This window comes from Capsella rubella, unplaced genomic scaffold (assembly GCF_000375325.1).
Source record: "Capsella rubella cultivar Monte Gargano unplaced genomic scaffold, Caprub1_0 scaffold_6, whole genome shotgun sequence".
Lineage (NCBI taxonomy): Eukaryota > Viridiplantae > Streptophyta > Magnoliopsida > Brassicales > Brassicaceae > Capsella > Capsella rubella.
The window spans coordinates 9608160-9620623 of record NW_006238918.1 but is presented as its reverse complement, the minus strand read 5'-3'; the positions used below and the strand labels follow the sequence as shown (position 1 = coordinate 9620623).

General features: G+C 35.9%; 3 protein-coding genes across 3 annotated transcripts; 2 read left to right on the top strand and 1 right to left on the bottom strand.

The window, feature by feature from the left end:
* The first annotated feature begins 2935 nt into the window (after positions 1-2935).
* Positions 2936-4062, top strand: LOC17883793 (mitogen-activated protein kinase kinase kinase 3). The gene has a single exon (XM_006289362.2). It carries the CDS (start codon positions 2936-2938, stop codon positions 3890-3892), a length of 957 nt encoding a protein of 318 aa, XP_006289424.1. The 3' UTR covers positions 3893-4062.
* A 58-nt stretch (positions 4063-4120) lies between these two features.
* Positions 4121-6061, bottom strand: LOC17883850 (peroxisomal adenine nucleotide carrier 2). Its single transcript, XM_006288167.2, has 5 exons — positions 5797-6061; positions 5309-5540; positions 5008-5154; positions 4758-4915; positions 4121-4662 (listed from the first exon to the last, which is right to left on the bottom strand). The coding sequence occupies exons 1-5, from the start codon at positions 5943-5945 to the stop codon at positions 4383-4385; spliced, it is 966 nt and encodes a 321-aa protein (XP_006288229.1). The 5' UTR covers positions 5946-6061; the 3' UTR covers positions 4121-4382.
* A 1099-nt stretch (positions 6062-7160) lies between these two features.
* LOC17882615 (mitochondrial Rho GTPase 1) lies at positions 7161-12093 on the top strand. Its single transcript, XM_023781045.1, has 15 exons — positions 7161-7286; positions 7507-7734; positions 8056-8188; positions 8371-8520; positions 8787-8963; positions 9100-9354; positions 9556-9624; positions 9701-9756; positions 9851-9932; positions 10229-10440; positions 10542-10611; positions 10959-11071; positions 11176-11326; positions 11397-11583; positions 11715-12093. Exons 2-15 carry the CDS (start codon positions 7514-7516, stop codon positions 11786-11788), a joined length of 1950 nt encoding a protein of 649 aa, XP_023636813.1. The 5' UTR covers positions 7161-7286; positions 7507-7513; the 3' UTR covers positions 11789-12093.
* The last annotated feature ends 371 nt before the right edge of the window (positions 12094-12464 follow it).

The following is a 12464-nucleotide window of genomic DNA, read 5'->3' as shown; positions in this document are numbered from 1 at the left end:
TAGTTTCAGTGTTCACTGCTTATATTTTAGTTTTTAGGGGTTTTAAAAATATTTTAGTGTTTAGTGTTTTTCTTATTGGTTGATGCATTTTTTTATAGAATAAAACCACTGAAACTATTTTTATGTATGTTTGTTTTGTTTTTTATATCATACCACAAACATAATGTATCTTATTCGACTTACATGTTCTTTCTTCTTTCCTTTATAATGGTGTTACATTACTCTCTACAAATTGCTATCTAAATACTTTGTTTTACAGTTTTCGCCTACCACCTTCAGTTCATTAATTACACACACATTTGAGTCTAAACTCCACTGTAACGTTAGCTTTTCCCTTGTAACAAAACTCTTATCCGCACCAACGAACACTTAAAAGTTAAAACATTGCTACAAAATACATCTCCTCCCAATAATTTGAAGGTGGAAGTCAGTGTGCTTTGCATATTCATTCCCATGTGTTTTGCTTATTCCTTACTAATGAGTCTTTCGGGTACCCGTTCGGGTTGGGTTTGGGTATTTTGGATTTTCGGGTTTAGAGATATAGAACTCGTTCGGGTATATCTAGATTTCGGGCTCGAATCGAATATTTCGAGTTCGGGTTCAGATTATCCGCATTTCTCAAAATTATTTGAGTATCCAAATATTGTACAAACTACTAAAAAATTCAAAACCTATATAATTGAGTTTACAACTTTAAACAATCCAAAATATACAAAAACTCGATAATTTTGACTTTATATATTTATATTATGGGTGTATTCGGATATCCGTTCGGGTTTTGGTTCTGTTCGGGTTCGGATTTTTGGGTTTAGAGATATAGAACCCGTTCGGGTATTTCTAGTTTTTGGGTTCTGATTCAGATCGGATTTTCCCAATCGGGTTCAGGTTGGATTTTCGGGTCCGGGTATTTTGCCAGGCCTAATAATGACAGTAGATTATGATAATAATAATAATAATAAGATGTGATGGTTTCAACAAAGTTATATTGTCATTCTGTTTAATAAAAATGTTATAAATGAAAATTGTTGGAATTTATGGTATTTTGGGCCCCAAAACCTAAAATGATAGTATCCTTGTAAATTGCTCTATGATTAATCACATCACATAATCACATTTCCATTCATAATTCTAATTAATCGCTCCCTAATCACATCGCTTTTATTCTCAAATCGTAATCGCAGCCAAATCGGATTGTCATTTAGAACCCTGATTAGTCGATGCTGGTGAACTTTCGGGTTCAGATTGGATATCCAACATTATCTGAAACAAAGACAAATCACACAAGTTATGGATTTGGTATTTTTGGAGATGATGATTTGAGTCTAAGATGCCAGCGCCTAGGGTTCTTTTTTGGGAAAAATGTCAAAAAAAGCCCGAACTTTCAAATTTAGGACAAAAAAAGCATGAACTTTCGAAATGTCAATTAAATCATAAAGTTTGGTTTGACTTTTCGATAAAATGCTCAAGTTTCGTTGACTGGGCCATTTTGAGCACGACGTTAACTTTCCGTTAAAAAAATAATAACGCAATTAACTTTCTATTAGAACCAAAACGACGTCGTTTAGTAACTTTTAGTTGCAACCCATGTGTAGTTGCAACCTACAATCAACCACTGTCCCGCAATAACCTTTTAGTACCAAACACACAGCTGCTCTATATATATACACGTTAGATACATATTTATTAAAAGTAACAATTTTTAAAAAATTATACATATATATATATGATCTCTAAATTAAATAAGAATCCAAGTTTTAATTGAAACTTCATTTTTAAACTCAATCAACCTCCTTTCAAATTTAAAAATTTACGAGTTTCAATTATTTTTAAGATAATATTTTAATGTGTTAATGGGTTTTGAAATTCAAATTCATATATGTTCTTTAAAATAAAATAGAATTATGGATTTAGTTAAAACTGTAAGTTAAATTAGATTTTATTTCAATAATTTAAGTTAACCCATTTTGAATTTTTAAATTTATGAGTTACACTTGAATTTGTTTAGTTAACTTTCTATATAATTTTTAGTTACATTTTAGTAGTAAAGTGTGGATTTAAAGTATGAATTAATGTATATGATTAAATGTGTTTTTTGGTTTAGTCAAAAATAAATATTATTATAAAGAGAGAGTGAAACCTTACTTTTATATATATGATTTAATATTTTGTTATTGTAATTCATTTCCTATTTATATATAAATTAGTTGTGTGGTGTGATGCTAAAAAGTCAATGCGGCCCAATGGTCATGAGTAACTTATGATTTGCAATAGCCTTGAGTTCGATTCTTACTGATTACAGATCTGTTAATATTTTTTTGAAAAAAGAACAATGTTTTAAAAGGTTACTAAAACGACATTGTTTTGGTTCTAACGGAAAGTTAACTGCGTTATTATTTTTTTAACGGAAAGTTAACGTCGTGCTCAAAATGGCTCGGTCAACGAAACTTGAGCATTTTATCGAAAAGTCAAACCAAACTTTATGATTTAATTAACATTTCGAAAGTTTATGCTTTTTTCGTCCTAAATTTGAAAGTTCGGGCTTTTTTCGACATTTTTCCCGTTCTTTTTTTCTTTTTCTTTTGTGAGTGATTCCTTGTTTTATACTATTTGTTCTCGACCCATATGTTAGTGGGCTTGTGGGATACTCCGGCCTGGCTCACTCACGGTAATGGTCAGTTACTTCGGCTTTAAGTAATCATCTATGCAAAGATCTATTCCTAAAAAGTTTCCTTTTTTTTCTCTCTCTCGTTGGAACATCACAAACGAAAAAAGGAAAATAATCGAGAGACACATGAACCCTAACTCTATAAAGTTTTGTCATTGAATAGCTCTCTGCAGTTTTCTCGAGTACCATCGTCACAGTTTCTGCAAAAGTTCGTCTAACTCTGTTTCGAAACCCTAAGAGAAAATAAAAACTCTGTTTCGAAACCCTAAGATGGAATCAAACGAAGAATTCGTCAAGGTTTTAGGTAAAGGTGCTAATAGTTTTGTTGATCTCGTCAAATACACAAGAAGCGACGGCTCTGCTTTCCACGCCGCCGTGAAAAGCTGCGACGAGAAAGACTCTCTCGTTAAAGAGATTCAGATTCTTTCCGAACTCAGGGGATATCCGAGAATTGTACAATTCTTTGGTAATGAATTGGAACACGGTTTCGACTGTGAAGGAAACAAAGTCTACAAGTTGCTTCTTGAGTACGCAACCGAAGGGAGTTTAAGAGCTTTCATGGAAAAACACAAAGATGGGAAGTTACCAGAGTTGATGATTAGAGACTTCACGCGTATGATTCTCCAAGGTTTGGTTTCGATTCATGGACATGGTTATGTTCATTGTGATCTCAAGCCAGATAATCTCCTTGTCTTCCCTTGTGGAGATTCTTACGAGTTGAAGATTTCTGATTTTGGACTCTCTTTAGAAGTAGGACAAGTTCCTCAGCATTGGAACATCGATTTCCCCTTTGTTGGAACGCCTTTTTACATGTCGCCTGAGTCTCTACACGACGGTGTTGCCAAGAAAAGCATAGATTTGTGGTCATTAGGGTGTTTAGTGTTGGAGATGTATACAGGTAAGATACCATGGCCATATGTTAGATATGCGGATCTTGTTCCTGCACTCTTCAATGGTAATGCTCCAGAGATTCCCGAGAGTTTGCCTTGCGATGCGAGGGAGTTTATTCGAAGGTGTTTCGCAAGGAGTCCTGAGGATAGAGGTAGTGCCTCTGAGCTGTTGTCTCATCAGTTTTTGCGTCGAGAAGAGATGACTGATTATGTCTTCGTTGAAAATCAAACTACCTTGGAAGTAGAACAAAAATGGGATTCGAAGATTTTTCCATCTAAGCCTATGCAGTTTAAGAAGATTCTGAATAAGTTGTTGAGGTTGAAGAGTTTCTTCTGAAGCTGTGTGTGCTTAATTCACTTAGTTAACTTTTTGTAAGTAGATCAAGCTACGACATTATGATGCAGAGATAGATCTCATCTCTTAATTTTGTATGTGCAACTACATTAACTCTGGTTTGGCATTGTTCATGTTAAAAAACTTAATTAGTACTCAGAGATCTTCATTTCTATTACGGCTAATGACAATATCTCATAGGACATGCTCATATCATTGTCACATGAAACCTACACATAGATCTTCATATTTATTACGATTGAAGGAACAAACAGAGCTACGCAATAACCAGAAAATCTCTAAGTCCAGAAACTCAATCTGGAAGCAACAAGAAGCTTTATGCAGACCTACAATCAGATCATTACTAAACAATCATTTGTTCTTGAAATGAGAAAGACTACAATACTTGCCTGTTCGATATCCTTCAGTACAGACCGCCAAACCGAAGTCTTTACTCTTGCTTGGCCTTAGGACGTTTGCTGAACGGCAATCTTTACGGACTTTTCAACCTACCCTTTGTGACAAACAGAGTTCTTATTGCTAGAATAAATATCCATGTGGTTGCAGTGATTTTCTCCTTGATCATTAGTAGCAATGCGGAGCTCAAAACTGTCTTTAAGATCTGAGCCTGCAAGCCTTTAAAGAACCCTAAGATCCCTTCCTTTTTCCATATAGCATATATTACCCCGGGAATCGTTTTATTGATTCTTTTTCGGGGCTTTTTTGCTTCATTTTCCTTCGAGTCATCTGCTGCTTGAATCATCACCTTACACCTACAAAACCCATGAATGCATATACATCAATATCCCCTCAAAGAGTCTGGATCTGTAAAATTTTGCGACTTGAGTAATTGACAGGAGGCTAATACCTGATTGCTGGATATGTGATGACAGTGGCAGCACTCTTTGAGACCGCACCTAATACGAAAGCCATAAAGGCAGAGAGGACTATAGGGGAAGAATCTTTCTTGACTTTTGCATTTCTTTTTTCCAGGATGTTCTGTTTCAGCTGATCAAACACTGTATACTACAAAGAGAAGCTCACATTTCAGCAAGTCACATTATTGGATATAACAAGGCAGTAAATATGACATTGATGATTTGAAATGACAATGGTACCTGAATAGCTGGATTCGAGGTCAACAAAAGAGAGATCCCAAGACCATCAAACGCATTTCCCCATGAACCATCAGTTAAGGTCTTCCACAACCCTTTTGATTTTCCAAACTCGCTTGTTTGCATCCTTGATGAAGCTGTATCTAGAGGCTACACAAAACAAAGAACTTGAAGTTACTATGCATATTATAGCAATGAAACAGATTTGCCTTTGTAGAATAAAAAAGTTCCAGACTTGTCACAAAACTAAAACAAATCACAGTTTTCTATGCAGAGCTGAGTGAAAAAAAAAAAAGACACGTACTTGGGTCAATACAGAGGTACAAGCCCCAGCAGCAGCAGCAATGAGAAGATTAGCCTTTGTTCCAATAGATTTGGAACCTATTCTCTCAGAATGCAACCTCTTGAAATAGCTATAACTATAGAAGTAGATGAAGGAAGAAACGAAAGATTGCAAATTCTTAGTCCCTAGGCCTTGATACAGAGAGAGAACATTCCCTGTTGAAATTGCTTCCCAAAACACATCTGATAAGTATCTGAAACAAAAGTTACATGGAACAGCTTTAGATGATGATAATACACAAACTCTCCACAAAACTCAAAATTCTGTAAAACTAAACCAAACCCAGGTTCTAAATTACGATCTAGACGAGGATCTACACAAGGGATCAACATAAAAATCAAAACTTTAAAATTTTTAAAAAGACCGATTTGATCAAAATTCATCAAAGAACCAAGCTTTTTGAAATTCTCAAGTTCCAAAGATCATTGGTGAAAGGAGAAAGGAGAAACCTGTATTTCTGCTGACCACGAACACGAATCTCGGCCTGGAACTTGGATTTACAGGTATCGAGAGGGTAAAGAATGGTGGTGCTGAGAAGAGATCCAACGGCTCCTGAGGTGGCTTCGGAGATGGATTCCAAATCCAAATCAACACCCATGTCTTCTTCTTCTTCTTCTTCTTGTTCAAGATGTGAAGGCGAGAGAGAGGAGGTATGGGATCATATGATCCGTCTTGGGAATTTAAACAAAGCCGTGTGTGTGTGTGTTGTCAAATTTGGTTTTGGCGATGTTGACATCATCATGATCACTCGTTTGAGAACTTCTTTTTCTCTTTTGGGTTTTGGTTTGGTCAAATCTAGTGATAATACCAAAGTCCGGCCACGTGGTTTTCATGTTTATAACCGGCTTTGACCAATTTTAGACGATGTCGATTATAATAAACCGGCTCCGACCAAATTAGACGGTGTTACTGTTGATTATATTAAACCGGCTCCGAACCAAATTAGACGATGTTCAATTCAATTATATCAGAGTCAAAAGATTTTCAAATGGTGAAATGCAGATTATGAGAATCGAATGACACAAATGCAGATCGTATGACAAATAAAAATTTAACTGAAGTAGTGCAAAACAATATTTTATACAGTACAAAACTAGGGTTACAGTTAGTTTTTGGTTATGTCTATATATATATGCTTAAATTTCATGTTTAGAAAATCATTGTGATTTTTATAAATAACATGATATATATTTTGAAAAAGCGATTATATAACATGTTATTTCTTCAAAGTGATCATGTTATTTTCTGAATATCATTTATATGCAAAATTCATGTAACTTTTATGTATTTTATGTTATTTTCTTAATTTTACCATGTTTTCTGTTATGTTCTCTTTAAATCTTATCGTCGATCGTATATATAATATTTCTTTAAATCTAGTTCTCAATATGATTCTATAAAACCGTGAAATCTTTCCCATGAATATACATTGCTTAAGTTGTATCAACACCAACTTCACCATCATCAACACCACCATCATCGCCATAACAAATTCACAACTATCATCACCACCATTGCATAGATATTTTTCTTTATTTTTATTAGGATGTGAATGTCAATGAAAGATTACAAGCCAATGAATAAAATTCAAATTTAAATAGAAATTAAATTCATATGTATTAAAAGACATATAGATAAATGGTCAAACACAAATTTAAAATGATATTTTACTAAAAATTTTAAAATAAAATTCCTTTTATGAAAAAGTTATCTTATACGTAAAAAAAAAAAAAAAGAATGCTTGGTTATTACGGGAATGCCACTAGAATAAACACAGACAAAAATTAAGAAAAGAAAAAAGAAACTATTTTTTCTCCTCCTTCACGGCAAATCGTCACCGCCACATTTCTCCCAAAACAAAGAATCTAGGGTTTTCCAAGGGTTTTTAATCTTCGTGGCTTCGCTCACCTTCAATCTCAATCTCATTCTCCAGTTTTAGGTTATTTCTCGTTTCTTTATCGGAATCTTTGTTCTTTAGGTTAGCTTGGCTCTTCGTTGATGTTGCTCTTTCCATTGCTGTTACATGGTTCCTGAATTCGTCATATTCTTCACGATCTTGTTCTCTTTCTGATGCTCGTGTTTCTGGGTTTTGATAATCTTGTTGCGAAGTTTCAGTAATCTTTGTACTTGATTCCTGATTTCGAGTTTTTGTGTTGCAGTTTTCAGATGGCGAGATACTCGGCTGGTACGGTTGATTGTCCTGGTTCACCCAAATCTGTACGAATCGTTGTGGTTGGTGATAAGGGAACTGGGAAATCAAGCTTGATTGTTGCTGCAGCTACTGATATTTTCCCTCCCAATGTCCCTCCTGTTTTGCCTGATACCAAGTTACCTGTTGAATTCTTCCCTGACAACATACCTGTCACCATTGTTGACACTTCCTCCAGGTATATAAGTTCACTGCATTGCTGGATAGTTTCTCTTTTGGATAAGGCTATTTTGAAGGAAAAGGATATGCTAGTTTAGAAAAAGAATGAGGCTTTTGGTGACGGCAGAGGGAAGTGACCTTATGTTTAGGCTTTTAAACTGTGAATGATTAGGGAAAGATACTATTAGCTCATATGATATATCGCCTTTGGGATAGCACTGTGCCAACTGTTTAGCTACTGTTTGCGGGGTTCCGAAAGAAGGGTGTAGGATATTCATGCTTTGACAGCTTTGTTTAGGTTCTTGAAGTATCTTTTGTATGTTTTTTTTTGTGGGTTCAGGCCAGAAGACAGGGACATGGTTGCTGAGGAATTGAAGCGCGCAGATGCAGTAGTTTTGACATATGCCTGTGATCGACCTGAGACTCTCGAACGTTTAAGTGAATACTGGCTTCCAGAGCTTCGTCGATTAGAGGTTTGGTTTTCCTCTCTCTGTTTTCAGCTTGGTCATGTCAATCTTGTTGTGGATAGAAGGTGTACATTATCTTATTTATTATTGATCATATATTTTTCATAATGCTAGAAAATGTAAAAGATTTGGTGTGACGTAAACTTTTTCTGTTTCTTATTAAAACCGGGTTGTAATCTTTTGAACAGGTAAAAATTCCTATTATAGTAGCAGGGTGCAAGCTTGACTTCAGAGACGACAATAACCAGGTCAGCCTCGAACAAGTGATGTCACCTATAATGCAGCAGTTTCGGGAGATAGAGACATGTATCGAGTGTTCTGCCCTGAAGCAACTCCAGGTTTCATAACTTCTGTATTCCTCTTCAGATGATATATTTTTCTTAGTTCAAACATAGCACAAATATTAGTCTGAGGTAGTTTAGGCTTCTCTTACTAAGAAATTTCAAGGACATTAAATGTACCGAGTCAGAATCTATTGTGATTTGTTGGATTTCTATCAAGCATGAGTTGAAAATGCCTAAGTCAAAAAACAACATTCCATGGGAACTACAAATGTATATTTCAGGTCTGAACTATCATCCTAATAAAAATGTTTTTTTTGTAGGCACAAGAAGTTTTCTATTATGCACAAAAAACTGTCCTTCACCCAACAGGACCGCTCTTTGATCAAGATTCTCAGGCACTGAAGCCCCGGTGTGTAAGGGCATTGAAACGTATCTTTATACTATGTGACCATGACAGAGATGGTGCTCTTAGCGAGGCTGAATTAAATGATTTTCAGGTTCTTATATTTCCCCTTCTTATGTTCATGTTCTTTTGCTGTTTCTTCATGATTGAGGCCTGTCCAGATTTTTAAAAGAAGCTAGGAGTGTAATTATGTTATCCCCATGACGTACCTAATAATTATTTTACAATAGGTCAAGTGCTTCCATGCACCATTGCAGCCTTCTGAAATTGAAGGTGTTAAGAGGGTTGTGGAAGAAAAGTTGCCAGAAGGTGTGAACGAAAGAGGACTAACGGTGACTGGATTCCTTTTCTTACATGCACTTTTTATTGAGAAAGGGAGGCTTGAGACAACATGGACTGTACTCAGGAAGTTTGGGTATAATAATGACATAAGACTTGCTGAAGAATTGCTTCCGTCTTCAATATTCAAGCGAGCACCTGATCAGGTAAATTTGCAGAAATAATATCCTTTGTTGCTTCATTATTGTGTTTGTTGGAGCTTCAGTAATCCAAATATTAGATTTGGAACCTTGTCAGAAATAAAAATTTTGGTTGCCTACATTACTGCAACACGGTTATCTTACAACTCACATCAACTTGCTGTCCTTGGTATTGTGAAGCTTATGGTTGTTTCATTGTTTTTGTAGAGCTTTGAGCTGACAAGTGTAGCAATCGAATTCCTGAAAGGAATGTATATGTTGTTTGATGACGACCAGGTAAATCTCCTTTCCTTATTAATGTCTTAGTGTAGAGTTGACAAATATAGTTCTCAGACTGAATTTGTACTTGCAGGACAATAATCTGAGACCTCAGGAGATCGAGGATCTCTTTTCAACTGCACCGGAAAGGTACCTCTTCCACCTCCAGAAGACACAGAACGTCTGATTTTGATTATTGTAAACTCCATTATATTGACGTGCCATACTAAATTGTGAATGGCAGTCCTTGGAAGGAAGCACCTTATGAGGATGCTGCGGAGAAAACGGCCCTTGGAGGTCTATCATTTGACGCTTTCCTGTCAATGGTAATCAATACACCTCTTTTACATAACATAAAGAAGCATTATACATATACTCAGCCATCTTTGTTTCATTTTTCTTTGATGTTGTTGATAGAGATACTAATATGTCTCACAATTGTCTCTCTCAAAAATAATCGCTTATGTATCTTTATTTTTTTTGTAACATTCACGATTTATCATTGGATTATATGTGGTTATGCGATTGTGAGTGGATTTTTTATCTGGGCCAAGTGGTCATTTGTTCATTGAACTAATTCAAAGTCTATATGTGTGCTAATCTTTCAATTTTATCCTTGCAGTGGTCACTAATGACACTATTAGAACCGGCTCGGAGTGTGGAAAATTTGATTTACATTGGATTCCCGGGTGAACCAGCAACTGCCATTCGTGTTACTCGAAGAAGACGTTTAGATCGCAAAAAGCAGCATTGTGAAAGAAAAGTTTTTCAATGCTTTGTTTTTGGACCTAATAACGCTGGAAAATCTGCATTGCTGAATTGCTTTCTTGGAAGGTTTGTCATGCTAACTTGTTGCATTTTCAAAATACAGAAGATAGTATAATTCTATGTTACAAACATGGAAGCACTAACAGTTATGTTTCTCTATGATCTAGGTCATATGCTGATAATCAGGGATCCATTACTGATGAGCGTTATGCAGTAAATATGGTTGATGAGTCTGGGGTAAGTCAGTATACTTATGCAATTTTAATCATTGTGTCTGTGCTTTCATAAATATGTATGTATTGTAGCTTGGATATATATAGTTCTTGCTAAGAAATCTTCATTGAGCAAACTACTGAAAAAAATGACAATCTTGTGTGTTATTTTGGGAACTGAGACGGGAACTAGCTAGATATCTTTGCTGAGTTTTTTCTATGGAATACAAAATTTTACTTGCTACTTTTCATGAGATTAAAGATGTTATTTGGCTGTATGTACTCATTGGCATGCTTTAAGGCTGCTTTCGTTCGAGTTTCTTTTATGTAATTTTGGTCATTAATCCGATAATTGCAAATTTCTGTGAGTAGGGTGCAAAGAAAACTCTTATCATGAGGGAAATTCCAGAAGATGGAGTTCAAGGGCTATTCTCATCCAAGGAATCCTTGGCTGCATGTGACATAGCTGTCTTCGTGTATGACAGGTATATTTCTTGATGTTTCATTTGTTGAAATATGCAGAAGTATATGCCTTTTCATTCCATATTTGTAGTTTGTGCTTAACGATTCAGTTCATTGTTTTCTCCAGTTCGGATGAGTCGTCATGGAAAAGAGCGACTGAGTTGCTTGTAAATGTTGCAACTTATGGAGAGGCTACTGGATATGAGGTCCCTTGCCTCATGGTTTCAGCAAAAGACGATCTTGATTCATTTCCTATATCCATACAAGAATCCACCAGGGTAGGGTTCTGATCTTTGAGTCAATGCGAATAGTATACATACATATTTATGCGCAAAGATCTTTTTGCAGATGACACAAGATATGGGAATAGAGCCTCCAGTATCCATCAGCTCCAAATTGGGGGATTTCAACAACTTATTCCGCAAAATCATAACTGCAGCACAACATCCTCATTTGAGTATTCCAGAGACCGAAGCAGGAAAAAGCCGCAAACATTACAACAGGCTAATCAACCGTTCTCTTATGGCCGTCTCAAGTATGTTTTGTTTTCCCTGAGTCCTGAATCGTAACATGAGTTTCCCCACAAACAAACAAACCCGTAACAAAAAAAAGCTTCAGACTCATGCTTGGGTGAAGTCTAATATCTGTCTCATGATTTGTAAACAGTTGGAGCTGCTGCTGTGGTCGTTGGTCTGGCTGCTTACCGTGTGTACGCCACAAGAAAGAGCTCTTCTGCGTAAGAAGGTTGAGAATGAACAATCTAATCTCTTAAGGTGCAAACACGAGAAGGAGATGGCAAATCTCTTGTCCGGAGTTTGTTTATCATCGCCAAGTTTTAACCAACTTGATGCAGAGTACTGTTTTTAGAAGTTTAAGGGAAATGGGGATTGTTTGAAGTAATTGTTGAAGAAGATCTGTAGCAACACATATTTAGGGACTATATAAAAAAGAGAACATTGCCAATAGACATTGTGTTGATTTCTTCAATAACAATAGAACTTTGTCTCCTTGATGTGTGTAATCTTGGTCCTCATGTTTGCCTTTAGAGTGCATCTTATGTCCTGTGTGGTTGGCACTTGGTAGGATTTCGTTTATTTTCCTCCAGTTTCCTACATCAGGAAACCAAGTTATAATATCAGCAACAAAGCAATTATGAGTTGGGACTTGGGAGTAAGGAAAAAAGAACGAGAAAATTTCCAACTGGAGATCTTCTATTAGTAGCATTCATGAGCATACCGAGAAATGTATTTCAGGCAAACAGTTTTGTATTTTTTTTCTTGCTTATGAGTTTACCTCATGGAGCATGGTTACTTACTTGCATCTAATGCTAGACTTAAGTATGCTTTGGTGCTTCTTGAACTAAAGGCTCAAAGCCTCACACCAAAGACAACTTTGGTTCCTCCTGCTACTGTATAT